The 19,985-nt window shown below is 40.1% G+C and overlaps 1 protein-coding gene across 4 annotated transcripts in view; it reads left to right on the forward strand.

The window, feature by feature from the left end:
• Positions 1–17,187, forward strand: part of atp11c (ATPase phospholipid transporting 11C (ATP11C blood group)) — a 155,521-nt gene extending 138,334 nt beyond the window's left edge. For 2 of the 4 annotated variants that reach the window (XM_078547698.1, XM_078547700.1), the window contains exons 29-30: positions 435–543; positions 16,070–17,187. In XM_078547698.1, the coding sequence (XP_078403824.1) occupies positions 435–530 (96 nt within the window). In that variant the 3' untranslated portion in view covers positions 531–543; positions 16,070–17,187. Of the gene's footprint in view, positions 1–434; positions 544–16,069 lie in introns of those variants that run through there. The other 2 variants (XM_078547699.1, XM_078547701.1) reach the window with 2 other exon arrangements.
• The last annotated feature ends 2,798 nt before the right edge of the window (positions 17,188–19,985 follow it).

Below are 19,985 nucleotides of genomic sequence, written 5' to 3' on the forward strand. Positions count from 1 at the left end.
CATACAGTGTTCTATAATGATGACATACGTGATGTAGCCTACTCCATCAAGTAGTCAACAGGTTCAGAAGGGAGAAACTGTTCAGTGACAAGGATTTAAAATGTGTTGTCTCCGGTAGCAGTTCATAACTTCTAGTTTCAAAGCACAGGGACAAATTACCTAGCACAGCAGAAAGTGTGTATTTTGCTATTTTCATGCTAAATAATTTATAGTAGGCAAAAGGGCAATATGCAATGCAAATTATATTACAAATTTATCTGCCCACACCTGTGTCCATACTAATTCAAATATCTGTGAATAGTATTGATTTTATTTTCATTGCAAATTTAAGACCATGAAAATGCCCTTTCTGAGAAGAGATTTAAGCTCCCAGTTATTACCTCATGCAGCTTGTGTTACATAAGTGTTCTAAGTTTCTCCCCTCATTGTTACAGAAATATTTGGTCTATAACAAGGCTTCTGATTCAGTTTCGACCCCCAGATCCCCTGTCGAGCCACTTCTTGCAAGATCATTCTCAATTGAATCATGATTACCACTGACAGGTACTGGTATTTTGGTGGTTACCTCCTAGTTTGATCTTCTGCTTAATTTAGATTAGTTTGATAGTTTTATTTATGGACTATGATAATATGATTTGGCAGGTTAATAATAAATGATTGTATGACATTGAAAACTATTTATTTTATTCTTTGGGATATGAGAAGGTTGGTAAGGCCAAGAATTGTTGCTCATCCCTAATTGCCCTTGAAGTGAGTGGCTTACTCACTGTGGCCATTGCAGAGGGCATTTGAGAGTCAACCACGTTGCTTTGGATCTGGAATCTCTCAGGCCAGCCCAGGTAAGGACGACAGATTCCCTTCCCTAAAGGGAATTAGTGAACCAGATGGCTTTTTTTACGATAATCGGCAATGGTTTCATGATCACCATTACTTTCAATTCCAGATTTTATTAATTGAACTTAAATTCCACCAGCTGCTATGGTGGAATTTGAACCCATGTTCCCCAGAGCGCTATCCTGGGCCTCTGGATTGCTAGTCTAATGGCATTACCACTACACCACCGTCTCCCCTTAAGTACAATGTATCACGCCATATCTTTGGATGCAGATGAATAGGTAGCCACTGGCCTTCAATTTTACACAAGCTTTTTATTTACTGTCGATGTGGGGTGCTTCCATTTTGTTAATCGTGCATTGTATGTGAATGTAGCTTCAGCTGTGTCTGTTGCATGCAAAACTTTGGTAAATGTCAGATCTGTCCTGAGACAGATGCACAATAATCCAGCACGCAAAGTTGTAAAATAATGCCTGTATGTGATCTGATTTTTTTTCTTGACTGATATGTCCTAATATGTGGGGCAGTTTTGAAATAGGTATAGTAAACTAACACTTAAATGCTGAGAATAAATGCTGCGCATGATCTTAAATGTGTGAAATTAACAGGTCCTGATAACCTTGCAATCTAGGTGGCTTGCAATTGCCTTTGATTTCAAGTCATTAGGGGAAGAAGAATATTTCTCAAATCCTCATGCACACTTAGCCATGTGTCACCCTGTTATACTGCATTTTGCCATGCACCAATGATAATTAACTTGGCTGTTGAGCCCCAACCATGCCCTTTCCATAATATGTACCCTTGTGATTAATGAGCATGCTCCCATGTCTGGTGGAAACTGGCTTCATCCAGTGTTGTGTAGTCTATCTGGCTAATGGTGAAGAAGCATCTGCAGGATTAAGGCACCAAATATTAAGATTTCCTTTGTCCTTTCCTAGATACTTGACTACATCCTTAATTTAAATGTATACTAATGTACTGCAAGCCAGCTAGGAATACCTTCTTTCCTATATGTATACTATTTAATAACATGGCTAGTGCTGTTTTTGATTATCATACACATTTGGAGGCAGAAATCCTCTAGTCACCTTGGCTCTGAGCATTTTTGCCTGGCTCAGAAGGTTCTTTGTTCAAGGCCCACTCCAGGACATGAACACACAACCTGCATGATGACGAAATTTATTTATTTCCACATATTCCAGTTAAGTATTGAGTGCCTCGAGGTACCAACCTTTGGACGAAAAGTTTTCATGATTTCAGGTGGTTAAAAGGCCTAATCTACCCTGTAGGAAAAAAAAGAGTTCTCCCATTGCTCCAACCACCATTTCTGCACATCAAGTGTTTTCAGATAATTTGGAGATATGTAAGGTTTATTTTTTTATTGGTTGTAATTAAAAGGTAAAAATTCAAGTCCGAATGCTGTAGTTGGTTCACTTTTGTTAATTTCCACCTAAATCACTAAATAAACATCACTATAGTATTGAACTGATGCCTAAACTATGTCGTTCAAAACTCCTTTCTTCCATCTTATGACTTAGCTCTCCAACATCTATCTTCTGCATCCCTCTTCTCACATAGCTGCTATCCCTTTTCTTACCTTTGATACTCACTTAATTTACGAAATATATGAACAAGGAGCAGGAATAGGCCATTTGGCCCTTTAAGCCTGCTTCGCCATTTAATAAGATCATGGCTGATCTGATGGTATCCTCAAATCTGCATCCCGCCTACCCCTGATAACCTATCACCCCCTTGCTTACCAAAAATCTATCCACCTCTGCCTTAAAAATATTCAAAGACTCTGTTTCCACTGCCTTTTCAGGAAGAGAGTGCCAAAGACACTCAACCCTCTGAGAGAAAAAATTTCGTCTCTTGCCTCATCTCCATTTTAAATGGGGGACACATTATTTTTAAACAGTGACCCCTAGTTCTAGATTCTCCCACAAGAGGAAACATCCTGTCCACATCCACCCTGTCAAGACCCCTCAGGATCTTAAAGGTTTCAATCAAGTCGTCTCTTACTCTTATAAACTTCAACAGATACAAACCTAGCCTGTCCAACCTTTCCTCATAAGACAACCTGTCCACTCCAGGTATTAGTCTGGTAAACCTTCTCTGAACTTCCAATGCATTTACATCCTTCCTTAAATAAGGTGACCAATACTGTACACACTATTCCAGATGTGGTCTCACTAGTGCCTGTCCAACTGAAGCATAACCTCCCTACTTTTGTATCAATTCCCCTCGCAATAAACGATAACATCCTATCACGTATTACTTGCTGTACCTGCATACTAGCCTTTTGCGATTCATGCACTAAGACACCCAGATTCCCCTGCATTTCAGAGCTATGCAATCTCTCACCATTTAGATAATATGCTTCTCTTCTATTCTTCCTGCCAAAATGGACAATTTTGCATTTTCCCACATTATACTCCATTTGCCAGACCTTTGCCCACTCACTTAATTTGCTCAAGTTATTCAGACCAGTCTGAGCTGCTGCAGAACTGCCTGCCGTCAAGAAACCCTGCTACAGGCTGAGAAGCAGCTCTCAGGTGGCTTCCAGGTCACAGTCCTTCATGTTTACAATGGAACTGCTCAGTAGAGAAGAGAATCTAATTGAGTTTTCACTTAGTGAAGCAAACATGAAAAGTAGCATATAGAATAGGTTCAGAAAGTGGAGGATATTCCAGTTTGTGTTCACTTGAGTACAGGGTGATAGATTTTGTTACATACTTAGCCATTTAAAACCCATTACTGGGCATAAGAGGAAATATTCTTGTATCTACATTGAGCATTCTACGTAGGAACCATGCCCTACATCTTTAAAGTGGGTGATCCTGTACCTGGAAAGTTATTGAATTTCTCTGACATTTTGAAAGTTGCTAGGAACAAAATGTTTGCATGCCATTGATTTACACAAATGCCTTGTGCAAATTTCTTTCTACCTGTATTCTATGGATGCATGGGTCTCCTTTGCATGCTGTCAATGGCCAGAGCAATGGAGGAGGTCCTGTCTGGTCCATAAATGGGGAAAGACTGCAGTAAAATTGAGGTCTTTAGAGCTGTGTGGGATGAGAGAATTTTAATTCATTTGCTGAATAAGATGGCAAAGACCCATCTTGTTTCGTGAGTTCATTCCATTTGATCAAGTGCCTTTTCTGCATTCGGAGGGAAGAGCAAGGCAAGAATGTTGGTGGCGTTACAGTTACATTACATAGTCATCAGATGCTCTCCCTCATGAGTGAGTTGTGTGTAAAGTTTTTTTCCACTAAATATTTCATAAATGTCACCCCAGTGCAACCTATACCAGAGTGTTCAGATAAGACACAGTGTACGAAATCCAACAGACTATAGCCCAAACAAAACAAAAAACGAATCTCTATCCGGTGCACCACGTTCACCTCCATGATGAAAGGCAACAGAGAAAACCTGAAAAGAACCCAGAGGTGGAACCCAAACTGTTGACTAAAGGAGAAAAATATCCTGGGCTCCTTTTGCCTGCGGTCGAATGTGCAAGAACCCACTGATACAACACTCCCATTAGCCCATACAAGCCAACTGCTGAAGGGATTTTGGCCTAGTAGGTGCTTTCTAAATGTACTCTGATCCTGTATCTGTATTCAGCCTAATCCTCACCTGGATTACAATCTGAACAATGACAGTTTCAGCAATTTAGGAGGATTCCACCTAATTCTTGGCTGTAGAGCCATGATTTTCTTTGCTCCATACACTCCTACCCTGACATGGGTGAACACACCCCTCCCCATAATTGCCCCTGAAGAAGCTGCTACTTCACTGAGTCAGAACAAATGGTGTTTGGCCTGTGTCTGCAGCAGAGGAAATATTGAGCAGCTTGAGATTTATTGTTTGGGCTTTGGTGATGGATTTTTCCAATCCCCATGCACAGCAATGCGCTCGATTAAAGGAAAAAATAGTGAGCTTAATCAGCGTGACTGCTGGTTGGTAGATGCCTTTCCCATCTCAAGTCCCAGGCCCAGCTGATTTCTCACCAGTCAAGAACATGCAAAACTCTCCAAGCAAACCCAACAATGATAAACAAAAACAAAAAATGCTGGAAAATCTCAGCAGGCCTGACACAGCATCTGTGGAGAGAAGGACAGAGTTAACGTTGCAAGTCCGTATGACTCTTCAGAGCTCTGAAGAGTCATACGGACTTGCAACATTAACTCTGTCTTTCTCTCCACAGATGCTGTGTCAGACCCGCTGAGTTTTTCCAGCATTTTTTATTTCTGTTTCAGATTACCAGCATCCGCAGTATTTTGCCAACAATGATAAACCTTGGAGCACCATCTGCTCCACACACGGCCGTAATATAGTATGGCTTCATAAAATATGTATTAATGTAAACTCTAAGAATTCAATAAAAATAGAATTATTTTGGGCTGAAAGTACTGAGATGACTTCCTCCTCTACTGCTCTTCCTTCATCTGAAGCTATTTGAAAAAAATGATCTCCCCAAAACAACTGTAGAAGATGAACTGATTGCCTGATAAAGCTATTGTAGAACATAAGAATTGGAGCAGCAATGAGTCATACGGCCCTTTGGACCTGCTGTGCCATTTAATAATAGTGTTGTACTTCTACATCAACTCTGTTCCCTCCCCACTCCCTCCAGACAATCCTCATATCACTTGATTCTGCATGTGTCCAAAAATCCATCAATCTCCATCTTAAATATGCTCAATGACTGAGCAGCCATAGCTCTCTGGGGTTGGGAATTCTAAAGATTCACAACTGAGTGAAGAAATATTTAAGGGAGGGAGAGAGAAAAGGGAGAACTACAGACTTGTTAGTTTGATGTGGATATTAGGGAAAATGTTAGAATCTATTATAAAGGATGGACACTTGGAAAATAATTATATGATTGGGCAGAGTCAACATGGATTTGTGAAAGGGAAACCATGTTTTACAAACCTATTGGAGTTTTTTGAGGTCGTTACTTATAACCTAGATAAAGGAAAAACCAGTGGACCTGTGTATTTGGATTTTCAGAAGGCTTTCAATAAGGTCGCACACAGGAGGCTAGTAAACAAAATTAGAGTGCCTGGGATTGGGGATAATGTACTGCTGTGGGTTGAGAATTGATTAAAGGACTGAAAGCAGAGAGTAGGATGGCAGGCTGCTACTAGTGGGGTACCACAAGGATCAGCATTTGGGCCACAGCTGTTCACAATCTATATAATTGATTTGGATTTAGGGACCAACTGTAATAATTTAAAATTTGCTGATGACACAAAACTAGGTGGGAATGTAAGTTGTGAGGAGGCTTCAAGGGATTTGGACAGGCCAAGTGAATGGGCAAGAGCATGACAGATGGAATATAATGTGAATAAGTCTGAAGTTATCCACTTTGGTTGAAAAAGCAGAAAGGCAGGTTATTTCTTAAATGATGAGAGTTTGGGAATTGTTTGTGTCCAAAGGGACCTGGGTGTCCTTGTTTATAAGTTACTGAAAGCTAACATGCAGGTGCAGCAAGCAATTAGAAAGGCAAATGGTATGTTGGCCTTCATCACAAGGGGATTTGAGTACAGAAGTAAAGTTGTCTTGCTGCAGTTGTATAAACCCTTGGTGAGACTGCATTTGGAGTATTATGTATAGTTTTGGTCTCCTTGTCTAAGGAAGGGTGTGTTTGCCATAGAGGGAGTGCAACGGAGGTTCACCAGACTAATCCCTCGGATGCCGGGATTGTCTTACAAGGAGAGATTGAGAAAACTGGGCCTGTAGTCTCTAGAGTTTCAAAGAATGAGAGGTGATGTCCTTGAAACTTACAAACTTTTTACAGGGCAAGGCAGGGTAGATCTGGGCGGGATGTTTCCCATGGTTGGTGAGTCTAGAACCAGGGGGCACTATCTCACCAATAAGGGGCAGGCCAATTAAGAATGAGAGGAATTTCTTTACTTGGAGGGTGATGAATGTTTTGGAATTCTCTACCCCAGAGGGCTGTGGAAGCTCAATCATTTGATAGACTTCTAGATACTAATGACATCAAGGGATATGGGGATAGTGGGAAAATTGGTGTAAGAGATAGATGACCAGCCATGATCTGTTTGAATGACAGAGCAGGCTTGACGAATAGAATGGCCTACCCCTACTCCTCCTATTTCCTACGGTGGAGGTTTGGGTGGCAAGACATCCGATGAGTTTTCCCGTCGTGGCCGACAGGCCCTCAACATTAAGTTGTAAGATTCAGAGAGCATACCCTGTTTCCATAAAGCTGCTCAATGTTGAGACTGGTTAGTGAGGGGAGACTTTGGTCTGAGTGAGTATATTTAGGAATTTGGTTCAATGTGGGAATTCAGTGCATAGGGGGAAAGAGGTGCTTTAGGTAAGGTTTACTGCAGGAAGTAGTGTGTGCTGAGTGGGGAGTTTAGTGAAGGAAGGAGAGGAGGTGCTTTTTTCTCCTACTCTTTTTCAGCCTTCAGTATTTGATTCCCACTTTGGTGCAGCAGAAGGAGCAAGTAATCCAGGAACTGGTGGTATTAGTTTTATCAGTATTGTAAATACTGCATTGTTTTATCAGTATTGTAAAGTTTACTGGCAATGCTAAAACCTATTGGGAGTTGTACAGTTAATTAATTAGCAACCAATTAATTAACACATATTGGAGATGGCAGAGCATGTGATGTACTGCGATTGCAGAATGTGAGAGCTTCTGGATACCAGTGTGATCCAGGGTGCAAACATCTGCAGTAAGTGTTTGCGGCTTCAGGAACTTTGGTTCCGAGCTATTAAGCTGGAGGCCGCGCTGCAAACACTGTGGCACATCAGGAAAGGGGGGATGTTACCTGGACACTTTATTCCAGAAGGCGGTCACATTCCTTAGGATAGGGTCTTCTGATTTGGTCAGTGATCGGGAACAGGAGGGTGTGACTGCAAGTGAGGCAGGTAAGGGGACCCAGAGGGCAGGAGTGTTGGAGCCTGCGCCCTTGCAACAGGTTTGAGGTTTTATCAGCTTGTTTGGATGAGAGTGGGGCTGCAGGGTGAATGAGCTAGCTGGCCATGGCACTGTGGTACACGAAGCCATTCAATCAGGGGAGAGTTACACAGAATGTCGTGGTAGTAGGAGACCGCATAGTTAGAGGGATTGACACCGTTCCCTGCAGCAAAGACCATGAGTCCAGATGGCTATGTTGCCTGCCCTGTGCCATGGTTCAGGACATCTGCTAAGGGCTGGAGAGGAACTTGCAGTAGGAGGGAGAGGACCCAGTTGTCATGCTCCATGTTGGTACAAATGACATAGGCAGGACAAAGAAGGAGGTTCTGCATAGTCAATATGACGTAGATGATCAGCACTAAATTAAGAAGCAGAACCTCAAAGGTCATAATCTCTGGATTATTACCTGTATGATGTATAAATTGGCTTAGGACAAATAAGATGAGAGATGAATGCATGGCTCAAAGACTGGTGTAGGAGAAGTGGGGTTCCTCTTCGTGGGACACTGGCATCAACACTGGGGAGTGTGGGATCTGTACCTTTGGGCCGGTCTACACTTGAACCATGCTGGGATTGGTGTTCTTGCAAACCATATAACTCGGGAAGTAGAGAGGGTTTTAAACTAAGTAGTGGGGGGAAGGTATGAAATTTGGGAAGATGTGGTAAATCAAAGAGGCACAAAAGAATTGTTACAGGAAATGAAAAACAGACCGTAACAGGAAGGGATGGTACAAATCTAACAGTAAATCAACAGATGAGACTAGAAGTTATAAACAGAATACCAGGATAAAACTAAAGGCTCTGTATCCGAAAGCATGAAGCATTCGAAACAAAACAGGTGAACTGAGAGCGCACATAGAAATAAATAAGTATGATTTGATACCCATAATAGAGACATGGCTGCAGGAGGACATGGATTGGGACCTGAATATTAAAGGATGTAGGACATTTAGGAAGGACAGGAAGCCAAGAGAAGATGGCGGGGTGGCTCTGTTAGTCAATGGTATTAGCACAGTAGAAAGGGATGACACAAGTTCAGGAAACCAGGATTTGAAAACCGTTTGGCTGGAGATGAGAAACGGTAAAGGCAAGAAGTCACTTGTGGTTGTTGTGTACAGGCCCCGCTAACAGTAACCACATGGTAGGGCAGAGCATAAAGGAAGAAACAATGGGAGCTTGTCAGAAAGGCACGGCAATAATCATGGGAGATTTTAATCTACATATAGACTGGTAAAGTCAGATGGGCAAAGGTAGCCTAGTTGAAGAGTTCATACAATGTTTCCGGGGTAGTTCCTGAGAACAGCATGTTCTGGAGCCAACCAGAGAGCAGGCTATACTAGACCTGGTATTATGCCACGAGATGGGATTATTTAATGATCTCATTGTGAAGGTACCCCTAGGTAGCAGTGACCGTAATATGCTTGAATTTTACATTCAGTTTGAGGGAGAGAGAAGTGGGTCCGAGACTATGTTTTTAAACTTAAATAAGGGCAATTATGAGGGCATGAAAGCTGAGCTGGCTAAAGTGAATTGACAAATTAGGTTAAGGGATAGGTCAGTAGAGATGCAGTGGCAAACATTTAAGAGGATATTTCAGAATACACAGAATAAATACATTCCAACGAGTAAGGAAAAGTCTAAGGGACGGACACACCATCCGTGATTAACTAGAAAGGTTAATGATCGTATCAAATTTAAAGAAAAAGCATGTAATTGTGCAAAGATAGGTGGAAGGCCAGAAAATTGGACCGAATATAAGGAACCACAAAGGATGATTAAAAGATTAATGTGGTAAAAATTAAAGTACAAGAGGAAGCTGGCCAGAAATATAAAAACAGATAGAGTTTCTATAAGTATTTAAAAAAGAAACAAATTAACAAAGTGAGCATTGGTCCTATAGAAAGTGGGTCTGGAGAATTGATAGTAGAAAACAAGGAAATGGCAGATGAATTGAATAGGTATTTTGCATCAGTCTTCACTATAGAGGATACAAGTAACATCCCAGAAGCAGCTATAAATCAGGAAATGGAAAAGAGGGAGGAACTCAGGAAAATTACAATCCTCAGAGAAGTGGTACTGAGTAAATTGTTGGAGCTGTGGACTGACAAGCGCCCAGGTCCTGATGGACTTCATCCTAGGGTCTTAAAAGAAGTAGTTAGTGAGATAGCTGATGCATTGGTTTTAATTTCCTGAAACTCACTAGATTCAGGAAAGATTCCATTAGATTGGAAGATAACAAATGTAACCCCATGATTTAAAAAGGGAAGGAGACGGAAAGGAAGCTACAAGCCAGTTGGCTTAACGTCTGTCATAGGGAAAATGTTAGAAGCTATTATTAAAGAAGCTATAGCAGAGCATTTGAATAAACTCAAGGTAATCAGGCAGAGTCAACATGGTTTTGTGAAAGTGAAATTATGTTTAACCAACTTATTGGAGTTCTTTGAGGAAGTAACGTGCTGTGGATAAAGGGGAACCAGTGGATGCACTGAACTTAGATTTCCAGAAGGCATTAATAAAGTGCCACATCGAAGGTTATTGGGTAAAGTAAAACCTTATGGTATAGGGGGTAACATATTGGCATGGATAGAAGATTGGTCAGCTAACAGGAAGCAGAGAGTAGGCATAAATGAGTCTCTTTCAGGTTGGCAAGATGTAACGAGTGGTGTGCCACAGGGATCAGGGTCCTCAACTGTTTACAATTTATGTAAATGACTTGGATGAAGGGATGGATGGGATGGTTGCCTAATTTGCTGATGAGACAAAGATAGGGAGGAAAGTAATTTGTGAAGAGGACAAAAGTTACTAAAAGATATGGATAGGTTGAATGAGTGGGCAAAGACCTGGCAAATGGAGTATAATGTGGGAAAATTTGAAATTGTCCATTTTGGCAGGAAGAATAAAAGAGGCATATTATCTAACAGGTGAGAGACTGCAGATTCTGAGGTGCAGAGGGATCTGGGTGTCTTAGTGCAGGAATCATAGAAGGCTAGTATGTAGGTATAGCAAGCAATTAGGAAAGCTAATAGCATCTTATCATTTATTGCGAGGGGATTTGAATACAAAATTAGGGAGGTTATGCTTCAGTTATACAGAGCACTATTGAGACCACATCTGGAGTACTGTGTGCAGTATTGGTCGCCTTATTTAAGGAAGGATGTAAATGCATTGGAAGCAGTTCAGAGAAGGTTTACCAGACTAATATCTGGAATGGGTGAGTTGTCATATGAGGAAATGTTGGACTAGGCTTGTATCCGCTGGAGTTTAAAAGAGTAAGAGGCAACTTGATTGAAACATATAAGATCCTGGGGGACCTTGTCAGGCTGGATGTGGAGAGGATGTTTCCTCTTGTGGGAGAATCTAGAACTAGGGGTCACTGTTTAAAAATAAGGGGCCGCCCATTTAAAGCAAAGGCAAAATTCTTTCCTTCAGTGGGTCGTGTGTCATGGGAACTCTTCCTGAAAAGGCAATGGAAGCAGAGTCTTTGAATATTTTTAAGGCAGAGGTGGATAGATTCTTGGTGAGCAAGGGGGTGATAGTTTATCGGGGTTAGGTGGGATGCAGATTTGAGGTTGCTATCAGATCAGCCATGATCTTATTAAATGGCGGAGCAGGCTTGAGGTGCCGAATGGCCTACTCCTACTCCTTGTCCATATGACTGGGATTCCGTAAGGGGGTTCTTTGAGTACTTTCTCTTGGAATTGTGTCTGCTGGTAGGAACGTTGGCTTCCCTAGGTCACCTGGGTACTGATGGCGTTGTGGGGGGGGAAGTGGTGTGATGTGAACACTGATCCATTGTCCCCCATACAAGATAAATAGAAATAGTGACTTTTATCTACATATAGACTGGGCAAACCAGATTAGCAAGAATACTATGGTGGGTAATTTCTTGGAGTGTGTACGAGATGGCTTTTTAGACCAGTATGTTGAAGGAGCGACCAGGGAACAGGCTATCCTAGATTTGGTATTGTGCAATGAGAAGGCGTTAATTAATAATCTTGTTGTGCAGGGTCCTTTAGGGAACAGTGACCATAACATGATAGAATTCTTCATTAGGATAAAAAATGAAGTAGTCCAATATGAAACTAGGGTCCTAAATCTTAACAAGGAAAATACAAATGTATGAGGCGTGAGTTGGCTAAGATAGATTGGGGAACTTCATTAAAGGCATGATGGTGGATAGACAATAGCTAATATTTAAGGAACAAATGTATGCATTTCAGCAATTATGCATTCCTCTCTGGTGTAAAGATGCAACAGGAAAAGCAGCCCAACCATGGCTAACAAAAGAAATTAAGTGTTGTATTAGATCCAAAGATATAAAATTGCTTGAAAGAGTAGCAAGCCTGAGGATTGGGAGTAGTTTAGAATTCAGCAAAGGGCGACCAACGGATTGATTAAGAGGGGAAAACTAGAGTGTGAGAGTAAACTTACAAGGAACATAAAAGCGGACTGTAAAAAGGAAAAGATTAGTGAAGGTAAATGTCGGCCCCTTACAATCGGAAAAGGGAGAATTTATAATAGAGAACAAGGAAATGGCAGAGCAATTAAACAACTACTTTAATTCTGTCTTCAGGAAGAAGGCATAACTTTCCAGAAATACTGGGGAGCCAAGGATCTCGTGAGAAGGAGGAATTGAAGGAAATTAGTATTATTAAAACAATAATGCTGGAGAAGTTAATGGGACTGAAAGCTGATAAATCCCCAGGGCCGGATAATCTACATCCCAGGGTACGAAAGGAGGTGACCATGGAAATAGTGGATGTGCTAGTTGTCATCTTCCAAAATTCAGTAGATTCTGGAACAGTCCTGGCAGATTGGAGGTTGGCAAGTGCAACCCTTTTAAAGTTCTTCTATTTAAAAAGAGGTGAAGATTATGTAAAGTTGCTTCCTTTTAAATTTCAGTTTTGTTACTGTTTCAATCACAAGTTTAAAAAAAATAGCTGGCAAAAGTCTTAAATCATCGATTCTGAATTTTGAAATAGTTTGAAGAAATATGGTGTGCATTACATCTGAGGTATTTCTGTTGTGAATTCCACTTTCAGTATCACAGATCCATGTAACTTCCTGATGATATGGGAAGAGGCAGAGAGACCAGATGCTGACCAGTGGGTGAAAGGACGTTAGTGGAATGCTGGTGACCATTAACAAAAATGTATTTTCTGGGGGAGAAAAGAAACAGAATTTAAGTTTTGAAGTAGAACTTTGTAAATTAAATCAGAAATTAGAAGTTACTGGAACCAGTTTAAAAGAGCAAGCAATAGAATTCTCTTGAGAATTTGATTCCTGTGATGTTTCTGTGGGAACCAGCCCGTCACAGAATATTTACTTGTAACACTTCAACTACTTAGTTTAGTAATTAATTCTGTTTGTTCAGTTGTCTAGATCTGTTGTTGCATATCCCTGAAGTTATTTAATGTAAGAAAGTATTGGAATATCATTTGAGGGAAAGATGGTTGGTGAGAGATGATGCAAGGCAACATTTTGAAAGCAACTAAAATTGGCACACCAGGTTACTGCAAACTCAGTCATTTCTGAAGCCAAATCTCCTTTGGTTTTGTGGATATTGTATCAGATGCATGTTGCACTTTTATGTGCAGCAATAAATACTGCAAACCTTGAAATAACTGCGGTTTATGATGTACAAACACCGTTTCATGGAAACACAACTATTTGAAACAAATTGGTTAAAGCCTCTGGCGAAGTTAGAGGAATTTCAAACAAATATTCCGTTCTTGTTATTCCAGTAACCTCAATGTCTTGTGTTCCTTCAGTAATAATGAATAAATTTTAGCCAATTAAAACAGAAATTAGAAATTACTGGAGCCAGGTGTTTTTTAAATTCTCCAGCAGTTAGTTGAAAAAGTCTAATGGATTGGTTTTGGATTAAAATATCCAAGTGCAACATCCTTCCACATAAATGCTATATAAATTCACATTGCATGTAAAGGCTGGGGATGTAAATTTCATAGCCAGTAGCATGGTTCCTCTGGGTGAGGTGGAGCAGGCACCAGGCTGGTTTGAAGTCATGCTATTTACATTGGAACTGTTTCATGTTCATGCTCTTAACTAACATTATTGTAGCCCCAAACCGGGAGAAGCTCCTGCATCAGAATTAAAATTGCAACTTCGTTAAATGTCAGTGAAATTCTGGTCATCCCAATATTACCTTCACTATATATTTTAAAAAGTAGTCATGCCCCTTCTCTTTAGATCATTTTTCTCTTTAACAGGTGATTATGGCCAGTTGACTCGCTAAGCTTACATTGAATCTACAGCACAGAAACTACACAAGAGTCTACAGCCTTTCAGCCCAGCTGGTCCATCCTGGTGTTCATGCTCCACATGAGCTGCCTCCAACCCCTCTTCATTTCAACCTATTGCCCTACCATCTTATTCCTTGTGCTTATCTTGTGTGCTCTTAATTGCATCTAAGGTTTTAGCTTCAACAACCCATGTAGTATTGAGTTCCATAATCTAACCACTCTTTGGGTAAAGAAGTTGCCCCTACAAGTGGGAACATTTCCTCTACATCTACCCTATCTTAAAGATCTCCATCAGATCACTTCTCTGCCTTCTCTTTTTTTCTAGAGAAAATTGCAATCTGACTACCAGTAGCCTTCAAGTTACAATTATACTTCTAATGATGTGTTTTTGTACTACTGCCTTTCAGGACTCCTGTTTAACACAAGTAAACTGAGGTGACTAGAGGGGGATGGGTTGGGGGGGGTCATGGTGGTGGATTTCCATCTATCTCTATTATACTTCTGTTCCAGTGCAATGATGCATGATATTTGTGTTCCCACTTTAGTGCAGCCTACTGGTAGTATAGAACTTGAGTATTGTTGAAAAAAGATTGTTATTGAAGCTTTTCATCCTGCACTCATCAGGACAGATTCACAAGAATACCAAATCTAAAGGGAACAGTAGTTTATACCGCATAAGAAGAGGGAGCTAATTGGTTGGCAAGTGGGCTCTGGTAGAAGCATTGCCATGGAGAATGCACCAGGGGATGGTTAACTGCCAAGCTTTTGTTTAACTTCAAACCAGGCAGGTCAACTCTGGTCAAGATGGGGAATAAATCAGGGAATGACTGCCTCCCCAGTTTTTGTTTAACTGAAAAAGGCGCACTACGTGAACATACTCTTTCTGTTTGCCAAGGACAGGGCCCTGAGTGTGAATATATGTAGCTCCTACCATGCGTAAGTGAGCCACACTGAGAGTCTGTGTGATGATCTTAAATTGATTCAGTATGATTCTAGCACAATAAGGATTCTACTATGCAATAGCAACACAAGTGGTATTCTCTACTAACTGGATGCTGCTGTCAAGCCAAAAAGACATTCTGCCTATCACACAAATAAGTAATGTGGTATATGAATTTAAATGACAGTGTGATGCCAGGTATGTAGGCTGTACATCCCAATGACTAGTGGATCGTATCAAACAGCACGTTCCTTCGGCTGTTCACAACAGGCAAAGTACTGACCATACTCAATCAGCCTGTGCTTGCAAAACTCAGAAAATAGTGTCCAACATGAGATGCGATTCCACAATTTGACAGCACTTGCTGAACAATCCTGATTCAATCAGAGTCAGCCTGCCTTGTTTGAATTTGGCTGTTCCCTGTTGCATTCTCCACGGCATTGCCTCTACCAATCAGAGTCTGCTTGCTGACCAGTCAATACCCTCTTCTCATGCAGTACAAATTGTTTTTCCCTTTTAGATGTGGTATTCTTGCGATGAGTTCGAGGCGAAAACTTCAACAGAATGTCTTTTTTTTTCCAGCAATGTTCAAGTCTACTGCTTATTAAAGAAAAATCAAGCTATTTAGAAATTCAAAAACATGCATTAAGTTAACCAAATAATAGCATTTTCAAACTAAATTCCAATTGTTTAATAATTTTAAATAAATCTGAATTCTAATCAGTAGAGTGAATGTCACTAATGTATTGCAATAAGATCATTAGATGTGTTCGCAAATGGTAAGAACCTAGCTAAGGATTAAGTGTTGATTATACTCTTAATTTAAAAATAAAAAATATTTTTTTGAATTAGACGGAGTATCCAAATAGTTTAATTTGGGTTTTTTTGGTTTCAGAAATGTCTCTTTCACTTTAAAAATCAACTTTGCATTAGCAAAGATTAAATGTAAAACTTCGTGTTCACGGACTTCATGTATAATTTTCACATAGCTACAAGTGGTGTGTATGGATGTGTAATACTTTTAACTTGTATTAAATTAGCGTAATTATTTTCATTTGTGTTCATCCTTTCCAGAGTGTAAAATTTACAAAGCATGAATTGCTGACATTGAAATACATTAAAGATGGTCCTTTCAGCCCAAGCCCAAAACCTGAAGTGAATTGATCAACCTGTGAAGAAATGATTGTGGTTGGACTGGTAATGCACATCAAACCACCCTGTACCCAGTGCCTGTGGTATTAACAGCCCTGAACTTCTGTTTGGACCTAGCCCGAAATGGTCTTTTGTGGGGTATCTGAATATGAATTTGACTTTGGTGAACAGCGTTTCTGTAGTAGATCAGAAACTGCAGAGTGATCTGCGTTCTGAGAATGCACTTCTTGTAATGTAATAGGTAGACTGCATTTGCCTTGTCCAGCAGCTTTGTTAAGATAGCTATCAAACAATTTTTTTTAAAGTCATCTTGTAAAATGATTTAGCATTGTTCACTTGTCAACGTATTAAAGTTTGAATTGTTACTGTTCCATTATATATTTTGAACTCCACTTAAGTAATCAGGGATTATAGAATTGTTTGTCAATGTTTCAGTGCCGTGTCAGATGTAAGTTGTGTAACTGAATGCTATTTACCTGTTGAGCAGACTAAACTGTTTGATAAATCCTGTTTAGAGTGATGCACAAAGCAACTGCCCCTGTTGGTTTTTACATTTTTAACTCTATACTAGTGCAATTTGGAATGTCCCGTTGTCTAAAGTTAGTAGTCTATATAACAAGCTACGGTTTTTGAATGTTAAGCCAGTGACCAATTGATGCTAGTGAATGAAGACATCGTTTCTTGTCCTTACCTTCAGATTAATTATTTACAGGCTACATCAAACCATATATTGCAAGCTGGTAAAGTTGCATTTACCACGTGAGTTATAAACTATGGTAAATTTCTGAAGCATGAATATAAACCAGCATTGTTCATGGTTTTTTTAACCTTGCAGAGAAATAAGTCATGTTTTTAATTCAAAACTAAATATATAGGAATGTATGAGACATTATTACAGTTAATAAGAAAATACAAAGTCCAGATCTTGATATGATTGAACTTGTCTGTGATAATTATGTATGCTGGCATTTTATATATGTACATATGAAAATGAAGCTTCTGTATGAACTTAAACAGGAATAAACAAATACCATCTTGAATAGTTTTATAATTTGTGCATATAATTTGCATATACCATTTTAATAATTCTTTTAACAAGGGATAAGAGGAGCATTTTCCTATTTATTGCTGAAAAAAGGGAAATGCTATTGAAGCTTTTTGTCTTGCACTCAGGGCAGATACAAGAATGCCAAATTTCAAAGGGAGCAACAATTTATACTGCATGCGAAAAGGGTGTTAATTAGTTGGCGAGTCCACTCTGGTCAAGGCGTTGCCATGGAGAATGTACCATGGAATCATTGTTCCCATGCTTTTGTCTAATTCAATAAAGGCACGTTGCCTGCACATGTCCTCTGCAAGCTGAAAGAACAGGTTCCTGCATATGAATATATGTAGCTTCTAGCGAGTGTAAATGAGCCACGTTGCAAGCCCAACTGATACACTAACAATTTAAGGTTAACTGTTGGCACACTCTGGATTGTTCAGCAAATGCTGTCCAATCATTGAATCACATCTAACATTAGACATTATGTTCTGAGCTTTACAAGCACGGGCTGGTTGAGTACAGTCAGTGCTCTGCCTATTGCAAACATAAGAGACATGCTGTTTGATAAGATCTGCCATCGGGATGTACTGCCTACGTACCTGGATTACACTGGCATTGAAATAACTTATTTATGTGATAGGCAGAATGACTTTTTTGCTTGACAGGAGCATCCTATTAGTGGATGTGGGGCAATGGTTCCCTAATGTATTCTCCATGACAGCACCTCAGCCGGTCAACTTGCCAACTAATCAGCCGCCTTTTCTCATGCAGTATAAAAGTTGTTGCACCCTTTGAAACTTGACATTCTTGTGTCTGATGAACATGAGACACATCTTTTTTTAAGCAATATTCAAGTTCTGTATGACCAAGCTACCCTTTTTCTTTTTTTAACATGGCTTTTCTTAGTAACCAATCCAGTTCATGAGTATGTAGCTGTGCTATATATTGAATAAAAACACATAGCATGATATTTGGATGGAGGGGAATTTATTCTGCATCCTTTCCTGCACAATGAACTAGCTATGAACACATAAAAGGAGTACATATTAAATGTCTGGATTATTTTTTTTGCTTCAGGTCATTTCAAAATTGTTAATTACTTAACTCTTCCTGTTGCAAGTTAAAAGCTTAAATTGGAAATGAGTTTATTTGTCATTAGTCTATTTGGGCATGTTCACATTGGGTAGTCACCTACTCATCATTATAAATCAGATGTCTAATACACAATATATTTGTGGCGCCTCCTCTGCCCAAAAATGAGTAAATGAACTGGCAGCATTCAGCTAATTCTGCCAATGCTGACCTAGTTCTAGCTTTGGTCCTGCAAAGTCAAATGCTGGTCTTCACAGTGGATGAAACAACAATAATAATATCACCAACGCAAGCAAAACTACAAATAGACCCTTAATTTATGTTCAAAGACACTATCTCTCAAATTGCAACACAAGGAGTTCATCATCCACTCAACCCACTGACCTTGGGCCAGTGCTAGATCTTCAACTAAAGCTACCTATTATTAAGTCCATTCCCGTGTTTTAATATTCCTCTTCAAATAGTCATTGATTTCAGCTTTAAATTGTTATTATTTGTGCCACTGTAGCCACTTGTGGTGAAGTGTTTCATATTCTAAGTGCTGTTTAAAATTTCTTTCAGCTTCTTGGTTTTTATTCTCCCTATTCTAGTTGATGAGCATTAATTGTGCTCACAATCTTTCATTTTCATGAAAACCTCATTACTTAATTGTTTCTTTGAAAAAGCCACAATTTTTTTTGACTGTCAATTTTTCCTAACCTTTTTCATAACTCTACTCATTTCTGGTGGCATTATAGTGAACCCTTTGCCTGTGGTTTTTCCATGGCTCCAATACCATATAATGTTATTGTATTCAGATTCCTTAGCTTTGGTAGACTAAAGGAATGTACCATTTAACTCCTATGTGTAAATTTAGAGATGGGGAACCTGGAATTCCTGGCTCTGGTGACAGAAGTTGGGGTGGAGCATAACGTACTGCTCCATTCTAAACCCCATAGTCAAGGTGTTAGATCCATGGCCAGATCCCCAAGTTGTTGGTGAGGTCCGGTTAGGGACCAATAACATTTTGTTCAAAGTGGACAAAAGTTTGAAGGGAGCCTGTTTCTCTGCTCTTTTTTCTTAACTGGGACCTGTTTCTGTCCCCTGCCTCTGTGCCTTACCTGGGACTTCCTTTTGACACCTCGTCCTTGTCCCCTGCCTGCGACACTTGGCTATGATGCTCTGCACCCGGTCATCTGCCCTGGGTTTTTCGCACCCTTCCTCTTCTGTTTATGCACAGGTGCCTGAGGCCTGTCCTCAGCCCAAAGAATGTAAAAGATGCAGAACTGTGCATGTACAGCCCGCTCCTGGCCTGTGCATGCACAGAAAGTCCGAGGCCCGTTGGGAGTTGAGGTTCTCAACCTCCGAGCTCAACACTGTATGGTAAGTTTGGGTTTTGTAACAAGGGTCACTTACTGTATGGATGCAGCAATTCCCATCTTGCAGGGGTGGCTGCACATGTGGACGAGAAATAGCCAAGTGACATTGGAGGAGAAAATCTTTCTTGTATAGAGGGCGTTTAATGACCTCTGCATCCCAAAGCTCTTCAAAGCCAATTAATTACTTTTTTCAGTGTGGTCACTTGTGATGTAGAGATATTGATGATACACTATAATAGTGGATATAAATGAAGTGAAATGTATCTTTTTTTTAAATGACTGAATTTCTCAGCTGCTGCTTTTCAAATGCCCATCACTCTGTGATGGATGACCATTGGGAAAC

The sequence above is a fragment of the Cetorhinus maximus genome, chromosome 8, assembly GCF_964194155.1.
Source record: "Cetorhinus maximus chromosome 8, sCetMax3.hap1.1, whole genome shotgun sequence".
NCBI lineage: Eukaryota > Metazoa > Chordata > Chondrichthyes > Lamniformes > Cetorhinidae > Cetorhinus > Cetorhinus maximus.